The sequence below is a fragment of the Vanacampus margaritifer genome, chromosome 15 (assembly GCF_051991255.1).
Source record: "Vanacampus margaritifer isolate UIUO_Vmar chromosome 15, RoL_Vmar_1.0, whole genome shotgun sequence".
In the NCBI taxonomy this organism is placed as follows: domain Eukaryota; kingdom Metazoa; phylum Chordata; class Actinopteri; order Syngnathiformes; family Syngnathidae; genus Vanacampus; species Vanacampus margaritifer.
The window spans coordinates 21609566-21627617 of record NC_135446.1 but is presented as its reverse complement, the minus strand read 5'-3'; the positions used below and the strand labels follow the sequence as shown (position 1 = coordinate 21627617).

Sequence of the window (18052 nt, the reverse complement as noted above, 5' to 3'; positions counted from 1 at the left end):
ATCTGTCGTCCATTTTGTCTTACGGCCACGTTCGGGGAAGTCGACTACGTTCCCGCGCAATTTAAACTCGGAGATGAGACAAAGTGAAATTTCTGCAGAAATTGCCTGGGAATGCTAAGGTTTGAATGCACGTGCTTATGAAGTCAATTGAAAGATGATGCGTGTGAAAATTCATCAAAAGAATAAAAACGAATCAATAAAAAGAAAACTTGAACTGCAATCTGTCTAAAGTGGGATTTAATCATTTCAGAGAAATTATAATCCATTTCCTGATATGATAGTCAGTTGGTATCCAACCATTGAATGTACTCAAATGTGGTCCAAGCGGGGCTTGAACCCAGGTTCTCCGTGGTCAGAGGGAGCCAGGGGTGCTCAAGTTGGGTCCCGGTAGAGCCCCCATCCAGCCTGTTTTCCACGTTTCCCTCCTGCAGCACAGCTGAATCGAATGATCAGCCCATCAGCACGATTTGCAGAAGCCTGATGTCGATCCTGATCATCAATCAGGTGCGTTAGCGGAGAGAAACATGGAAAACAGGCCGGATGGGGGAGGGGCTCTACCGGGACCCAACTTGAGCACGGTTAACGGCGTAAATCGGAATTATTATGTGGGAGTTGTTTGACGGCAAAAAATTGTGGAGAGTAAAAAAAAAAATCACAATAACTTATGTGGGAATTTTCCAGCATTCCGAACACAATCAGAGGTTGGACAATTTACACAATTTTGCAGGTCCATCATTCGGCATTTGTCAGCCTGGCCAGCTTTCCCGTCATTTTTTTTTTATTTTTCACGCCGACCCAAACTGTAACGGTCAGCAGCACCTTGCAAGTGGACACGTGCTCCAATTTGAGTTCAGACTCCCCCCAGTTGATCTTCCAAGAAACAAAACAGCCTGTCAGAGTTCCCGGCTATGTGGGCAAACAACAAAAGCAATAATCCCAGCCGGGCCGGCGCCGATTGGCCGAGCTATTTTTCCTCAACGGCTTCAATTAACGCGGAGCTCGCCGGTAAGCCGATCTCTCAAACAGCGGCCATGATAGCGTCTGTGGCGAGGGCCGTGTCACGTAGCATCGTCGCTTGATTGAGGGTGTGGACGGGGGTGAGGGGTGGGGGTGGGGGGGTCACTCACCCCTGTGCCCCCCCCCACCAAGCCCTCCCCGTGTGAGGTGAGGCGTAAAACTAACACTGGTGTTTTCTGGAGGGGGTGTTTGGTCGGGTGGGGCGTGATGGGATGGAGCTGTCTGAGAGGATCCTGCCATTGAGTTGCAAATGAGCTTGTAATTAGCCCCTTACACATTTGCCTGCAGGGATTAAGTGTGCGCGCGTGCGTGCGTCTTTTTAACCCATTTTCTCTGCCACAGTGTTAAGTAGATAATACTAATTACTTCTCCTCCCAATTGCTTGTTAATTGTGTTCACTGTGGATTTATACAGGATGCTAATACCACTATCCCCCCAACACACACATAGATGCAGACCCCCTACTTGGCTTGGTGGTAAAATCAACAGGTCTTTTTTTTTGGGGGGGGGGGGGGGGGGGGGCAAAAGCCTCCAGTAAGCCACTAATTAATTATGCCAAGTAGAACTCCATAAAATTAAAACCGTTACGAGAAATGAGTTGTGTTTGTGTGTTGGGGGTAAAACTCAAAAGAGTGCAGATGTTATGATGATGATGATGATGATGATGATGATGATGACGCTAATCTTCTTTGCTGTGGATCATCCGTCACCTGACGGCAACCTTAAAAGGTACAAGAATGAATTGATCCGTGCCATGCAGGCCCCTCTGTCCATGCAGGTTGAAGCTAATCGTCCAAACAAGATGATGAGCTGGGTGTCACCTCAGGGTAGGGAACCCCCCTTCCGCCCCCCCCCCCCTTCACTCCACCCCAGCCCAGCCTGCTCCTATAATCCTTCTCCAAACAAGCGCAGAGATGCTAATTGTATCCGGCTATAAATACCAGCTGACTCCTGGTGGCCCCGCTTTTCTTGGTGACGGCGGCGGCCAACGTGTGTCATCCCGCAACATGTTCCCGCTGCCCATGTTCACGGCCGAGCAGGTGGCCCGCGTGTGCGAGAACCTGGAGGAGACGGGCGACATCGAGCGCCTGGGCCGCTTCCTCTGGTCCCTGCCGGCCGGCCAGGCCCTCAACCGCCACGAGTCGGTGATGCGGGCCCGAGCCCTGGTGGCGTTCCACAGGGGCAACTTCGAGGCGCTCTACCAGATCTTGCAAAGTCACCGCTTCACGCGGGAATCGCACGCCAAGCTGCAAGACCTGTGGCTGGACGCGCACTACCGGGAGGCCGAGAGGCTCCGGGGCCGGCCGCTGGGTCCGGTGGAGAAGTACCGGATACGCAAGAAGTTTCCCTTGCCCAGAACTATCTGGGATGGCGAGCAAAAGACTCACTGCTTTAAGGTAAGATCTTGACAAATAATACAAGTGCAAAAATGGACCCATCCTCTACTTTGAGTCAAGAAATTCATATATATTGCTCAGATCCTTGGCTTGGGTCCAAAATTTGGGTCATTTTGTATAAATTGACCCATAAAGTGGATCAGACCATTTTTTTTCCATTTTTGAAAGTGTACGATGATTATTTTTGAAAGTCCTCTTTTCATATATATTTTAAACAATAATACTAATTGAATCTACTTTGCAATAAACATTAAAAATCCGTAACAAACATTTTGGTTTTATAGGCATAAGTTCATGAGGCATGAAAGATAGTTTTTAAGATTTCTGTTGTTAAGGACTAAATACTTTTAACAACAATTACACAAAACATGAGTCAGAAGTCAGATTGCAGCAACAAACGTTAGCTAGTTTCAAAAAGATGACATTATGAAGTAAGGCCACACATTTTCAAGAGCTCAATCAAACATTTTGTCAAATTGACGTCTTGTTTGCATATTGTCATCATTTGCGAAAAATAAAAGAAGTAGCAAGCAACGGCGGGATGAGAAAAAAAAAAGAAAAAAAAGAAACATCGGTTTTCAAATTGCTTTTCACTCTCTCACTACGTGAATCTCATCTTGCCCGCGGAATTGCACATAATAGCTTTAAATTCGTTTTGGACTTTTGTTTTTGAAATTGGCGATGATGGCCGTGCGTGCGTGCGTGCGTGCGTGCGTGCGTGCGCGCGCTTGATGATGCGGCAGGAGGCGGCCTTGTTTCAATGCAGGCGCCGGTCGGTGCTTTAAGCGGCTAAACATGATCCAATTGAGTGGATCCATCTTCCAATAATATCCAGTCTAAGACGATTGCGAGGGCGAGCTCGACCAGTTCCAGCAGGCGGTAACGTACTCGGCCCAGGCCCGTTGTCCAAAAACATCAATATAGAAGAAAAAAAGGACTTAATGACTCTGTTAAATTGTGTTAAACATGAAAAAAAAGTATAGCTAACGAAATCTTTGAATGCAAGTCGATCGTAGAGCAATAGTGGACTCATTTGAGGCTCTCGTTTAGACAAAAGTACCGCTTGTAAATCGTCAATTTTCATCAGCAGGGCTCCGTCCCTAAAGCAGCCTGCAAAAAAAGTTGAACTAATTATTTATATTTTTAAAAACAACTTTAAGTCTATCATTCGCAAATTGGCAGAGGGCTCAATCCTCTTTTCATTTACTGAAAAACGCACCTCATCATTGTTTGGGTGCTCATGCCAAATGGAAACAAGTAGTACTTTGGCGCCATCTTGGTTACGTTAAGGGGTCTCAATTAGACAAAAGTAGTGCTGTGGCATCTCTAAACCATTTTGAGGTCAATGATTCTCGGGCCCCTCCCTTAACACCCGATAATGATTTTGCTGGACAAAACATTGCTGTAAAAGAGCAGGAATAAAATGAAACCTATTGAAAAATAACTTAAGATAAACGGAATTGAAGAGGACATTTTGTGAGATTTCTCTAACAAGCGTCAACTAAAACTGAAAGTAAAACCACCGAAAGTCTTTGTTTGCCCGTCTTAAGTTTTGGCTACAGGTTATAGGCCGGAACAGGAAGTAAACGGAGTTAAAAATATATATATATATATATTCAACAATTTAAATTCATCTCAAGAGTTAACAATTGAATTTTGACAGCCCTAGTTTGAAATGAACAACATTAATCCAAACATTTGATTTTGTAAAAAAAAATAATAATATATAGATATCAAAATGCAAGTTTACAAATGATCCAATATGAGTTCAAAATAACCCAACATGGGATATCATTTATTTATTTGAACCTGGGTTAAAAATGCCTCTTCAACCCAGAAGTATTCGGTTAAAAAGAACCCCAAAAACTAAACCAAAAAACCTTAAGCCAACACTTTTAAGAGGGAAATAAATAAGCAAACCAAGACAAGCGGATGATTGAGAGGCCGGGATTTGTTGGCAGTTAATGAGTCTTAGGCATCGGCCCGTGGTCGAGGGGTCGTAAGCGGGTCGTTAATAAGCTTGCGTCTCGGGCCGGCTCTGCCCTGGGCAACTTTTGAAGTGGTTTGTCACTAGGAGCGGACCCGCAGTTTGCTGCGGGAGTGGTACCTGCAAGACCCGTACCCCAACCCATCCAGGAAGAGGCACCTGGCCCAGGCCACGGGACTCACCCCCACCCAAGTTGGCAACTGGTTCAAGAACCGCCGGCAACGAGACCGCGCCGCCTCTGCCAAAAACAGGTGAGCCGCCGGTCATTTCGAAAGGAGCTCGCAAAACCGACCGTTTCTTTGGTTGCCGAGGAAACCGCGTAAAGCGTCTCCTCATTTGATTGGCCCATCATTCATCAGCGCTTCCAAATATGGGCACGCAGGAAACCAGCCATTCAGGTCAACAAGCTTGTTACCCGCAGACTGCCTTTAGCCACACGTGCTTCTAGTAAATGAGCTCGTCGTCTGCCGGTTCCGCCAATCTGGAGCAGAGGTTTGACTTCCTGGACCTGTGTGGCGTGACTCTTTCATATAAGTGAGTGCAGTGTGAAAACGGCTCCGCAGAACAGATTTTGAAAAATATCGCTGAGTGACGACGTTCTATTTATGCCACGTAGCAAATGAATGCTACATCCTTAAAACAACCGGGTTCAAATAACGCGGCAGGTTTCGTTTTTACTGAAGAGCATCACACATGCGAGCCGTGTTATCTGCTTACGTGCAGTTATGGAATATAGATAAAAATTCATGTTCATATTATTGCCTCGATGATGGTTGACAAGTGCGCACAGCCCCGCGTTTCGGAGATTTCCGCAATGGCGATGGCTTCCTTTTCACATTGTAAACAAACGGCGTATTGCATTGCTTTTGCCTTAGTCATCGTACCGTCGTCAAATGTCAATCCAAAATAATACTCACAAATCAAATGACAACAATCCAAAGTCTGGAGGCTTTTCAATGTGCGGAGAACTTCCTTCCAACCAGATCAAACCTGCATTTAAAGAAGGTAGGAAGTCGGGTTGATTTCACTCGGATTGTCCCACTTCTGACCTCAAAGCGTTGGCGGTAAATGTAAACAACAAAGATGGCTGATTACCATAAATTGTTTGTCGTTCTGGTTAATGCAGTCAATCCAACTCACATGTCACGTTAAGTTACTTACTTCAAATAACTAAATGAATGTCATAAGAACAAAAGATAAATATGTTTACAGTATAATTGTTTGGGTTTCCAAATCCAAAGCGCATTCCCATGCACACTTCCTGGTTTGAAGTTGGAAAAGTCTGACTTCCCACCTTCCTCTTGTCCTCGAATGCAGCATTCGACCGCCATTTTGACTTGTGACGCAATTGTGACGTAAGCTCGGAATTGTCAATAGTCCTGCTTTGAGTCGAGTGACGCGCTGCATTACAGCTGAAAAAAATATGACAATTGGAAAGTTAGCTTGCTAATTAGCCGACTATGCTAACTAACGTAGCTCACATTTTTCCCTAATTCCTCTCGAAGGCTGAAAAGGTTTTAGTAGGTTGCATTCCGAGTGAGCACAATTCTCACCATTTCCTCCATTTCACGTCTTTGCTCCGAGCCAGACTGCAGCAGGACCCGGCCCACCTCCCCTCGGACCCAGACTGCCGCCCCCGCTCCTTGATGCCCTCCCCCCGGAACCTAGGCAGCCCCGAGGCCAGCGACTGCAGCACTGGGACCGAGCGCAGGGGCACGGGCGCGTCCACGCCGGACATCTCCGTCAGCAGCGACAGCGAATTCGAGTCCTGAGACGGCCTGGGCTAAAAAACACTGCGGACGTGCTGGAGACGACCTGAGAGGTCACGACGGTCATGCACTTATACGAGCCCCTCACGTCACCTTGACAGCAACGGTTGTCGAAAACGGCGATCTGGAAATAATGCCTCTGCTCTTCAAGTGTTTCTTGTTGCTCGATTGGGCAGCACAGTGCCTGGCGCCGCACAGGTGGCACGTGCAGGTCAAACTCTGTACTTAAGTACAAGTACGGATACTTGCGTGAAAAAATAAAATAAAAAAATTCAACTTCTTTACTGATTAAAAAAAAAAAAAAAAAGACTCTGGGATGGATTCAAGTACAAAAGCACAATGAATAAATTTATATTAGATTTATTTACTTGGCATAATGAAAAAAAAATCTAGATAAAAATAGTTTTGCTTTTTTATCAACTTACAAAGTGTGCATACTTAGAAGAAGAAAAAAAAAAACGACTAAACTTTTAGGCTACCAAATTTCGTGATAGCATCTTAACTTCAAAAAGAGAGAAAAAAAAAAAGTAGCTAGCAAGCGCTCAAAATAATGTGAGCATGTCACCGCCTTAAAAGGATCTCAGGGCAACACATATCATGTGATGGATTTTTAAGCCACGCCTACAATGTTGATAAGAGGAAAGTCTCGGCGACACGAGACACTCGTTGGTTTTCTTCCAAAGTATTTGGGAAAAAAAAAAAGAAAGATTGTTGAACGTCAATAAAGTTTTTCTATCCAAAGTGAGGCTGTCTGTGATTCTTTGTACATGACATATATATATATATATATATATATATATATATATATATATATATATATATATATATATATAAACTTTTGATTCTCTGTCCGAACTCCAAATGTTTACTTACGTAAACAAGCAAAAGTCCAGTACAGTGCTTAAAAGGATGCTTGACTCATTTAGCCATTTCCAGCAGTTGTGTTTTGATAACGTCATTAATTTTTAATACATTTTCAAAACGCTCAGCTAACGACCAATCATGGCTGCGAACGTCACATGAGCAAACTCAGAAAACAGCTGAGCCGCGATTGGTCGTTACCTGAGCTCAGAGCACCCATGATGTCATTTTCAGTTGACCGCAGGTAACAAAATATTTTTGAACGGTTTTAATTCTAGACAAAACATTCACTTTTTATTTCTGAAAATAGCTAAATGAGTCAAGAATCCCTTTAACCCATTCACTGCCATTGACGGCTTTAGACGTCAAAAATTCATTGAACTATTTATTTATTACTTTTGTTAATCGTGAGTTAGTCATGTGATTACTTACAATTTAAAAAATAAATAAATAAATAAATAATAATCTTTTTTCAAAAAAAGAAAAAAATATTAAAAATGAGGGCGTCAGCGATTACATTTTTTAATTGTAATTAATCGCATGACTTCAATAGTTAACTCACGATTAATCACAAATTTTGGTCTAAATGTACAATAATTTTCTTCCCTAGGTTTTCATACTCTTGTTAACAAAACTGGAGATTTATTTTTTTTAACTATTAGAAATAGTTCAAATTAATTTTTGACGTCTATAGCCGTCAATGGCAGTGAATGAGTTAAAGGGACAGTGTGTAAAAGTTCACCACTTGATGTCGCTATACAATAGAATGCAGCCAAAGCACGAGCAAAATGGCGACTCCGAGAGACCACACTTCACAAGCCTAGCACCAAGTCTCATTTTCGGCGAGCTGGTGACAATTCCAGCGCGTGACGCCAAAAGACTGAGCGAGCCGGATTTAGCCGGAGCAGCTAACAAGAGCGGCTAGCGGGAGAAGCTAGTAAAAGCTAAATGTAATTTATTAAAATATAATTAGTGACTACTAGATCTATACGATTATATTAAGAAAAAGTACTTTGATGAATATTACACACAGCCTCTTTAACCCTTTAATGGCCGGACTAATAAATTGGATGAAAGGCAAGCACATGAAGGGCACAAAGCAGAGGAGGAGGAGCCAAGGCTGCCGTCCCACCCAAGCCGGCCTCTAAAGCGGGCGGGTCTCGTCGACCTGCTAAGGTGCGGAGGCCGTGCAGAGCAGAACCACATCGGAGCTTCTCTCGGCGCCAAGATGGACAGCGAGGGCCGGAGAGTGGTGGTCTGCGACAACGGGACGGGGGTACGTCAAACGCCGTGACGCTCGCTGTGCATTGGCGCGCCTCTTTGTGTGCAAAGAAACAAAACAATCCCTTTCGGACGAACAAGCTGAGAATGCGCCAGCTTGTCTGGGCTTGTTGCTCTCCGAGGTGAGGCCGCCATACAAGGTGGTGAAGGTCTCATTGGAGCGGCCATTGGCTGAAAGATGGGAAGTGACATCTCAGGTGTTGCTTATTCGGGAGGGGCGTGGCTTCTTCCTGCCATGATTCCATTTTGCTTGGAATGCGCTGCCTTCCCTCAGGCGAGGAAGCAATACAGCGTTTGCAAGGCTAAAATTGGAATTGTTTTTTTGTAATGAAATGCGAAATGAAACTCTCATACACGCTACTGGAATGCCGTCGCGCACTGCATGATTGACTGAAATACACAACTTTGGGGGTTGAATAAATGGGGGTCAGTCCCAAAACCCCCAAAGGTTGGGTCAAAATAAAAAAACTCACAAAGAAACCCTTGCTTGTTGTGTTGGGTTTTTTTTTTTTTTTTAAATGAATAATACAAAAAGTTGGGTCTGTCCCTTTTTGACTCAATTTGGGTTAAGTATTACCCAAATGCTTTTGAAATGTAGCATGTGTTAGCTAAAAACAAACAAACAAACAAACAGACAGTAATGTTTGTGAGAGAATTTCAAATGTGTTGGTGGTTTAGTTGTAAGCGAATACAATCAGTTCACTCTTAAAACTGCTGGGTCAAAAATAAAAAAAATCCACTGACACGCTACTTAAATCTATTTGACCCAACTTTTTGTGTTGCTTTGTACACAACCACCCCCCCCCCCCCCAAAAAAAAAACAACAACAACAATGTTATTTTGGTCAAAAACAACCCAAGGTTGAGTCAAATTGATCCAAATAGCATAACGGGTCCAAAAAAATGTAATCAAATTTTTTGTTTGTTTATTTGTTTTCGACCCAGCAGTTTTAAGGGTGAAGTGTGTGCGCGAGAGAGAGCGGTAGTGGTGAATCGTGACAAAGCCTCCGAAGGCTCATCCCTGCACTGTTGACAAATTCACGATGCTCAGCTATTGGCTGAAAAACTCACCCTGAATAAAAACCAAAGTCTGTATGACAAAAATGGCTCCAAAGAAGTATGTTGTGTGCGATCAAGCATTTTTTTTCCAAAGCCAATCGTCTGTGAGAACGATCAATATATCCCAAAATGTGGGTCTTACTCGCCTCCCTCCCGCCTCCTCTCCAGTTTGTCAAGTGTGGCTTTGCGGGCTCCAACTTCCCCGACCACATCTTTCCCGCCATGGTGGGTCGCCCAGTCATTCGATCCACCACCAAAGTGGGCAACATCGAGATCAAGGTAACGAGCGGCAGCAACGCGCGGGAACGGTTTGCCGCGTTTGACTCCCGCCGAATCTGGCCCGTCAGGACCTGATGGTGGGCGACGAAGCAAGCGAGTGCCGCTCGCTGCTGGAGGTGGCGTACCCCATGGAGAACGGGATGGTCCGCTGCTGGGACGACATGCTCCACCTGTGGGACCACACCTTCGGACCCGAGAGGCTGGACATTGAGCCGTCCCAGTGCAAGGTACCAAAGAGTCGGGAACGTGAATGCGCGCCACTCCGACGGCTGAGCTCCCCGTCGCACGCAGATCCTGCTTTTTTTTTTTTTCACGTTATCATCCAATCAAAAGCACTTGCTCTCCTTTTCTTTTCTTTTTTTTTATATATATAGCTCCTGCTGACAGAACCTCCCATGAACCCCACCAAGAACCGCGAGAAGATCGCCGAGGTCATGTTTGAGAAGTACCAATTCCACGGCATCTACGTGGCCATTCAGGCCGTGCTCACGCTATACGCGCAAGGTATGGCCAGCCGCCCGCCATACTCCCGTCGGGTATGCACCAAACCGCGAGTGACCTGCAAAGGTGCACTTGGAGTCGACAGCTGGAGGCGGAGGAGCGGGAAAACCAAAATGGACAGTAAAAAAGGCTTCCTGTCCACAGGTCTGCTGACCGGCGTGGTTGTGGACTCCGGCGACGGCGTCACTCACATCTGCCCGGTGTACGAGGGCTTCTCTTTGCCACACCTGACGCGCAGGCTGGACATCGCTGGCCGTGACATCACACGTTACCTCATCAAGGTAAGGCAATGAAAAGCGGACAGAAAAATAATCCCTGCTCTATCATTTAGTAGCATTCTCTCATTTCTTGAAATAAGAGGAAAGGCCCTCGTAAGTCAGTGAGCTAAATTTGCACCCAATTGTCCAAATCATGTTGAAGCTCAAAATTGCACCGTCCAAAATTTCAACAGCAAAAATGACTTTACGAAAGCTTTAAAAAAATGACCCATAAAGTTGATTTCGCGCTGTGTATTGTTGAATTGATGACTTACTTCGGAGCGATATTAGCCTCAAGCTGCTATGCTAGTCAGTAAATAAAACGCTGTAGCATCGTGAGGTGGAAACAGATTTCGCAGAGGTGGCAGGTAGTTTAGTTGGGCAGCGGAGGTTATGCGAAACCCTCTCCGTTTTGACGCCATCTTTGACCCCATTTGTGACCTCAGCTGCTGCTGCTCCGCGGCTACGCCTTTAACCACTCGGCCGACTTTGAGACGGTGCGCATGCTGAAGGAGAAGCTGTGCTACGTGGGATACAACATCGAACAAGAGCAGCGTCTGGCCACGGAAACCACCTACCTGGTGGAGTCGTACACGGTAAGCCGGACCCTACCTGGCACTGGTCACCCGAGGTTTGGGTCGCAACGTCCAATCAAGGCGTCTGCTGCAGCTCCCCGACGGCCGGCAGGTGATGGTGGGGGGCGAGAGGTTCGGCGCCCCGGAAGCGCTCTTCCAGCCTCACCTGATCAACGTGGAGGGGGCGGGCGTGGCTGAGCTCCTTTTCAACACCATCCAGGCGGCCGATATCGATCTCAGGTGGGGGTGACGTCGCTCGGCTTTGGGAACCCCGGAGAAGCGTGTGAACCCTGTTCTTGATGCTTCAACGTATGCAGGGCAGACTTCTATAAGCACATTGTCCTGTCCGGAGGAAGCACCATGTACCCGGGCCTCCCGTCCAGACTGGAGCGAGAGATCAAGCAGCTCTACTTGGAGAGGGTTCTGGATGGAGACACACGCAAGTTGGCTGTAAGACGACACAAACATTACATTGTGACCATTGGCATGTAAGAGGCCATCGGGGACAGTATTTAAGATGTACCAAGCCCCCCCCCCCCCAACAAGGGTGACACTTTATTGTTTATTTTGAGCGACGTGTATCCTCTTTTTAAACAGTGTAATTGCTCGTCTTAATCACTGAGCTGGAACATATTTCACACACATGCAAACAATCATCAAAAATCACATATTATGCTAAATATGTACAAACATAAGTGCTAATATACATAAATGATTAAATAAAATGTACCTTTGGCCTCCTCGGAGGGGCTATCAATATAATACAAGACATTTGTCGAAGCTCTGTGGCAAACTTTTCAGCGTATTTAAGCTACCACGCTGCCGTATGTACAAATGGCACGAAACCAGAAGTGCCCCTTCAAAATAAAAGTTTTTGCCAAAGACCGGAAATGCAAATCTCAAACAAAAAAAACAATCAATACTCCGGTAAGAAAATATAATTACGGTTATTTTACACAGGATTTCCTCACACAAGCACAACTCCCACATACAATACTGAAAACATCTCAAACACACTTTTCTTTTTAGAACGTATAAAAAAATTTTTTTTAAAAAAACGAAATATGTCCCAGACGGCCTCTCATAGGTTTATGTTCTCAGTCGCACTTCAAGTCGTTGCGCTTCACACCCGCAGAAGTTCAAGATTCGGATCGAGGACCCCCCGCGCCGCAAACACATGGTGTTCCTGGGTGGCGCCGTGCTGGCCAACATCATGAAGGACAAGGAATCCTTCTGGCTGACCAGGTCCGAGTACCAGGAGAGTGGCCTCGGAGTGCTGCAGAAACTGGGAGGCGGCGTCAGATAGAAGCTCTGTGAACAATGTTCATTTGAAACGAATGACAACTTTGACTTCACTTGTAATAGTAGTGCTGATTTAACTTCTGTCTTGCTGTCTGGGTGTTGATTAAAAACACTGAAAACATGAAACGCGTTTATACAAGCTTGAAACACAGCCTGCTTGGGCGAGGAAACTCATTTTGTATTTATCATGATGACGGATGTTTTTTTTTCTTTCGCTAACAGAGCGACGTTTGTGGAATTTCGGCTGGAGCGGGATCGTTCGATAAGACTACACTGTCGCCATCTCCTGGCCAGTATGAGAAATGCGGTCAGTGACAACTTCCGGGAATCCAAAACAAATAAACGAGCCGTTTTCGCATTTGTCTCGTGCTCGCTAGACTATTTTGATGATAGAAAAACAATTTGAAAAACATACTTTTGACTTTTCCCTAATGCACACCAGGCAGCAAACAAGAAAATCAACGTTTATTTCAAGTTCACTGTTTCTATTTTACATATGACAAGTTGTTTGTTTCCAAACAAAGGCAGTGACGTGTAACAAGCAAGTATTGGAAGAAAAATGTGGACGGCAAATTTGACTGACTCTTTAGCATAAACAGGCTTGGTATAGTCAATCATGTGATGACTTGTTGATTAAAAGTTGCGGCGCGAGGACAGATAAGTCTATCGTTTTATTCAGGTCAAACTGTGTGAACGTTGCGCACATATTCTATTAATATAATGTAACAATGTTTTATTCTGATACTTTTGAGAGTATCTGGAATCAAGTAAAAGCAAAATGAGGGAAGCAATCACGTGTGCAATGTGTGTTAATTATGTACAGTGTGGAAAATAACAGAAAGAAGCACTTGCCTTGATGCAGCCAATTTAGCAGCAGTCCAAACAACAGATGGCAACAAATACGACAAATAGTTTGTGCAAGTTCAATCACCGAGCGGGAACGTTGGCGAGCGTCCGTCACCAATTTGTACTTTTCAAGTATGTCCAACGCGGATTCTTCTGAGCCAAAGGGGAGTGTTTTGGTCGCCATCGTCTGCCGCCTCACTCGTCCCTCCCGCCCTCCACCATCCGGTAGCGCTGTCGGCATGAGGACGGCAGCGCCAGCGGCCACGAGAAGACCACGGGAACGCTCGTCTGGACGTTTCGCTCCAGGAAGTTGAACACGGGGTTCCACCATGTGCGCGACAGGAAGTTGTTGGGCGCCCTGTGGAGAGCCTGGCAGGAAGTAAGGGCGGCGGCGCTTTAGTCAGACTGAAGCCATTTCTTTGACTACAACTGCACCGGGCAACCATCGGAACATTTGTAGCCATAAACCGGATATGAAACTGGTCCAATAAATGCTCTCACGTGCGTGTTGGCCATGGTGTGGTACCACCAGAAGAGCCTGGTGGTCACGTAGTAGCCCACCAGGACGTCGATGCTGTAGTGCTCGTGCCCCACCAGGATGCAGAGCACGCCCGAGGCGCTGAGCAGCCAGCAGATCCACTGGTACCAGCACATCCAGCGAGGAGAATCTGCGCGTCACGTTAGGTCACGTTAGGTCACGTTGGGTCACGCCGCACCAAACGGGCCCACGACATTTCGCCAACTTACACTCTTTGATGAAGAGGTAGGACAGGGTCAACATAACCGTGTGGCCGCTGTACATGAAGTCGCCGCACATCAAGTGGGAGCCAGTCAGGGACAAGCCTGTGCACACGTTCATATTCCAAGTCTGTACTTCTTCTTTTTTCTCTCCAAAAAATTCAATTTTTACATATCACGACATAATAATGGTAATAATAGCACAACAACAATTCTAAATGAGTAATTATTTATTGGGCATTTCTTAAACTGTGGTGTCTTATGGCTGCCAAATTACATGATTCTATAAAGGAGTGCCACAAGGGTCTGTTTTAGGACCACTTTTATTTTCTTTATATAACCATTTTACGAAGTGTTAACTTCAGGGAACTAATTTAAATGTAAAACTTTTTTTTAATTTTCAGAGATTCTGATGGCCCTAAGAATTCTCTACACTTTCTGTTTTTGTTTGAAATTAAAACTAAGATAAGTAAAAAATTTAATTCTACAACTATTTTGAAATTTTGGAATCCTAAAAGTTGTTCAATAAAAATATGCTTAAAAAATCCCCCCAAAAAACATAAGAGCTGGATTTTAGTGAAAATGAATATCAGCTCCAAATATCGGTTATCGGCATCCTTGACTACTAATAATCGGTATCGGCCCTGAAAAAAACCCATATTGCTTTATCTCTAATTTTAAGACCCTCAACTATAGGCATATATATATATAATTACTGTATAGGTTACATTTGTCACAATGGCAATGTATTTTTTCAAGTGAAATATGAGTTAGTTTGGCGTCCATTTTGCCAACCCAGAAGTTAAGAAAAACCCCGCCTCTCCCCACAGTGACAGCCACACCCCTTTCGTGTATGTGCGTGTTTGAGACCTCCTCCAGAGATGAGCCGCACGATCCTCCAGATCTTTCCCGCCGAGTCATCGTACAGCTGCAAGTGTACGATGACACACATCAAGCAAGGTGATGACTTTCTGACAGCAAGCCAATAGTTGTGTGTTTGCGTACCTTGGGCGCGCACACCATGTGCCTGCCCGGCACGGGAAGGGTGGTGATGTACATGGTGACGCAACGGTACATGTAGAGTGTTCCGATGAGGAAGAAGCAGCGGCGCCCCACGATGGCTCTGACATGAAGGAAATTTTATATTATATACTTGTGTAATAATATAGAAACCACCAACAATAGTGTTGCAACAGATCACAAAAGTCACGGTTCGGATCGGATTACAGTTCGGATCAGCATTTTTTTTAATTTTTTTTATAAAAAAGATAAATAGTCATTTGTCTTCATTTATTTTGTAAAATGCTTTTGCCCTAAAATCAACTCAAAATATCTAATTTGGCCATTTAGGATTTAAGAACACAACTAAGTGCAACATGAAGCAGATACATTCTTATTTTATACATGGTCCATGGTTTCTTAGCGTCCTAAATTAGCGATTGAATATGAGTTGGGGGTTGCGTTGTGTTTATGTTGGTCGCGACTCGCAACTATGTGATGTAAAAAAAAAAAAACTACGATAAAAAAAAATCTAAAACATCAAAAAAAGGAAGTCAAGTTAGCCATCACGCCACGATGCGGGCCAACTTCAAAGTAAAAGTCTACTAGGGCTATTTGCATTGCCGTCAATGTATTATTTGGAACGCTTTATTTTGAAGTTATGTTGAGTCTGTTTTCAGCTTCCTTGACAAAATCTGAATGATGGCGTCGCGACAAGATGCAGGAAAATAATCCCATATCATTCATTTGAGGACTAATTTCATTCCCTCGAGTATCGAGTTTAGCCACCTCTGCCCTTGCGGCAATTAAGAAATAGCAGCAACTGAGCAGCATTACATTTAAAAGAGAATAAAAAGTTTAAATGAATACACATGCAATATAAAAATATACAATACACAATACTAATAAGGTGACTCAATGAGTAGTGCCAACTGCCAACAATATGTACAGTATGTGACAGTATATATTAAGAAGAAGATCTGTAGGTTTGTTAAAAAGTTTTAGGTAATGGAATTAAAAAAGTAGAATTGCTTTGGGGACAAAATGCTCTCATACATGCAAGTTCCTCTGCTGCTATTATTGTGAATGTGGACTGATCATGTTGCTTTCGTGTGAATGCGCAGTTTTTGTTGTTTTTTTTCAACGCCAGCCAATCCGTGGAACGTGCGCAATCCGAACCGTGGGGCCTGAGCCGCACCGATCAACGCCACTAACCAACAAAGATACGATAAGTGGGCCTGTCATGGAAATTGGAAATATGACGTGCTGGCGGCGTTTTTTACCTGTGCTTGAGGAGGAGCCATTGGACCAACCAGAGTCCCACCAGGATCAGCCCGTTGACCTCGGTGACAGTGAAAGCCCAAGGAACGCGGCCCACGTAGTCGAAGAACTTGTCGGGCAGCGGCGGGCTCACCGACTTGTCGGGCACCCTCTCGTGCACGATGGTGATGACCACGGTGGTGAAGAGCAAGTTGAAGAGGGCGTAGAGGAAGGCCACGCCCGTCTTCCACCACTCCTTGGGGAGGCGGTCGGCGCGCTCCTCGGGCACCGAGATCTTGACGTAGTCGCAGTGGCGCTTCAGGCCGCTGCTCAGGGTTTGGACCAGCTGGTTCTGCTGGAAAAGACTGCTTATTTTGCCGCGCTTGCTCCTGCCGTCGGGAGCATCGGCCGGAGGTGGGGACGCGGGGCGACCGGGGCTGCCGTTGGGGCGAGTGGGCGAGGAGGGCGCGCTGGTCGTTACGCTGGCTTCCACGTGCGGGCGGATGTCGTCGTCGTCCTGGATCAGATCGGCGGCCGCCATGTCACTCTGTGGCGTGGCCGTGCCTCAGAACGCAGTCCCAACGCTAACCACCAGGTCAGAATAATGGATCCTGATGGCGCCGCACAAATGACTCCGGATGAAACTGAAAATCAACAAGTCATTGTTTTTTTTTTTAAATAAGGGCTTTAAAAACACAAAATATGGGAGTGAGTTCATGAGCTAACTGTGTCCAAATGAGATCAAAAACGACGAAAAACTATGGTAGAAAAGTGGGTGGTCTATTCGCTCTCTTTTTTCTTTCTTTTTTTTTTTAAAGTAGTCCATCCTGTTTTATCACCGGTGAAATGTAAGAAGAATGTGTCAGCTTGCCCACAAATGACCATAATTAAAATGTTCATGTGTCATCGACCACAAGTCACATCTCGACTGCCTCCCCTGAGCCAACGTTCAAGTCTGAAGGTCACTTGTGGCTTTTCATCCTGTCATTGTGTGCGTGTTCAATGTGATAATTAAACGTTACATTTAGGATTAAAATGACAATTCTGACTTGCTCTCGGTATTCGAACGATGCAAAAAAAACAAAAGACGACGCCACTCCCGTTGTGACATCGAATGCATCATCCTTCGTAACTTCCTGTTTACGCCTCTCAAATCAACATCAGGAGACTCCAATTAGAGCCGATTCGGCAACAGTGGACCTCATGACACTCGTTGACTAATATGAACCTCCATTCAAAAACAATAATAATGCAAAAATAAGTATTCGGTGTCCACAGTATGAGTGTGAAACAAACATGAATGTTCGTATTTCGCTGCACGTGAAACAACGCCGGGCAAGGCATCGATCGATCCAGTCGTCATTAGCCACGAAAAGCGTTTGAAAGGACAAAACAATAAATACATAAAAATATATAAATCAATCAATAAATAATCATGTTCGGTTCATGGTGTCCTTCACGGAGTCTCAGAACGGAAATGAGAAGTACACCTGACGGGACAAACCGAAGTCATGAAAAGAGCAAAAGTGAACAAACACAAACTCACCAAACCGTCAGTTGAGGTTAGAAAAAAACAATCATTCCCACAATTTGGACTGTTTTTCTTCTTTGGCAAACTCGGCTTGGTGTACTTTCGACTTGGACGCACGCAGCTGTGGTTCGACGTCTACTTCCGGTTACGCCCCCTCCACTCCTCTTCGTGACTCACCTGAGTTCGGCCAAACTCGGTCTTTTTCGTAAAACAAAGAAAAAAAGACAGGTCTATGGAAGTCCGGAAATAGGATTAGAGATAGCTACCCAGCTCACAATGTTCCTTCATTTGTTTATTTGTGTATTTATTTATTTATTTACAGTAGCTATAAGTTTGGCCAAATGCATTTTCTTCTGAAGTACACCGGACATGTGATACATTGTGATACAAAACA

The 18052-nt window shown here is 44.9% G+C and overlaps 3 protein-coding genes across 3 annotated transcripts; 2 read left to right on the top strand and 1 right to left on the bottom strand.

The window, feature by feature from the left end:
• The first annotated feature begins 1916 nt into the window (after nucleotides 1-1916).
• Nucleotides 1917-6911, top strand: six7 (SIX homeobox 7). Its single transcript, XM_077545308.1, has 3 exons — nucleotides 1917-2414; nucleotides 4489-4652; nucleotides 5990-6911. The coding sequence occupies exons 1-3, from the start codon at nucleotides 1932-1934 to the stop codon at nucleotides 6171-6173; spliced, it is 831 nt and encodes a 276-aa protein (XP_077401434.1). The 5' UTR covers nucleotides 1917-1931; the 3' UTR covers nucleotides 6174-6911.
• Nucleotides 6912-8143: 1232 nt separating this feature from the next.
• LOC144035234 (actin-related protein 2) lies at nucleotides 8144-13075 on the top strand. The gene is made up of 9 exons (XM_077544773.1): nucleotides 8144-8307; nucleotides 9539-9649; nucleotides 9718-9876; nucleotides 10024-10153; nucleotides 10295-10431; nucleotides 10854-11003; nucleotides 11077-11222; nucleotides 11300-11432; nucleotides 12118-13075. The coding sequence occupies exons 1-9, from the start codon at nucleotides 8260-8262 to the stop codon at nucleotides 12286-12288; spliced, it is 1185 nt and encodes a 394-aa protein (XP_077400899.1). The 5' UTR covers nucleotides 8144-8259; the 3' UTR covers nucleotides 12289-13075.
• On the bottom strand, nucleotides 12730-17838 carry LOC144035235 (phosphatidylcholine:ceramide cholinephosphotransferase 2-like). The gene is made up of 7 exons (XM_077544774.1): nucleotides 17674-17838; nucleotides 16151-16771; nucleotides 14874-14991; nucleotides 14739-14796; nucleotides 13878-13973; nucleotides 13632-13798; nucleotides 12730-13499 (listed from the first exon to the last, which is right to left on the bottom strand). Exons 2-7 carry the CDS (start codon nucleotides 16666-16668, stop codon nucleotides 13326-13328), a joined length of 1131 nt encoding a protein of 376 aa, XP_077400900.1. The 5' UTR covers nucleotides 16669-16771; nucleotides 17674-17838; the 3' UTR covers nucleotides 12730-13325.
• Nucleotides 17839-18052: the final 214 nt, after the last annotated feature.

Coding starts and splice junctions, on each gene's coding strand:
- six7 (XM_077545308.1), top strand. CDS start 1,932: ATGCTAATTGTATCCGGCTATAAATACCAGCTGACTCCTGGTGGCCCC. Junction 2,415..4,488: donor AAAAGACTCACTGCTTTAAG/GTAAGATCTTGA, acceptor GTTTGTCACTAG/GAGCGGACCCGCAGTTTGCT. Junction 4,653..5,989: donor GCCGCCTCTGCCAAAAACAG/GTGAGCCGCCGG, acceptor GCTCCGAGCCAG/ACTGCAGCAGGACCCGGCCC.
- LOC144035234 (XM_077544773.1), top strand. CDS start 8,260: ATGGACAGCGAGGGCCGGAGAGTGGTGGTCTGCGACAACGGGACGGGG. Junction 10,154..10,294: donor GCTCACGCTATACGCGCAAG/GTATGGCCAGCC, acceptor TCCTGTCCACAG/GTCTGCTGACCGGCGTGGTT. Junction 10,432..10,853: donor TCACACGTTACCTCATCAAG/GTAAGGCAATGA, acceptor TTGTGACCTCAG/CTGCTGCTGCTCCGCGGCTA.
- LOC144035235 (XM_077544774.1), bottom strand. CDS start 16,668: ATGGCGGCCGCCGATCTGATCCAGGACGACGACGACATCCGCCCGCAC. Junction 14,797..14,873: donor ACATGGTGTGCGCGCCCAAG/GTACGCAAACAC, acceptor GTACACTTGCAG/CTGTACGATGACTCGGCGGG. Junction 13,500..13,631: donor ACACCATGGCCAACACGCAC/GTGAGAGCATTT, acceptor ACTTCCTGCCAG/GCTCTCCACAGGGCGCCCAA.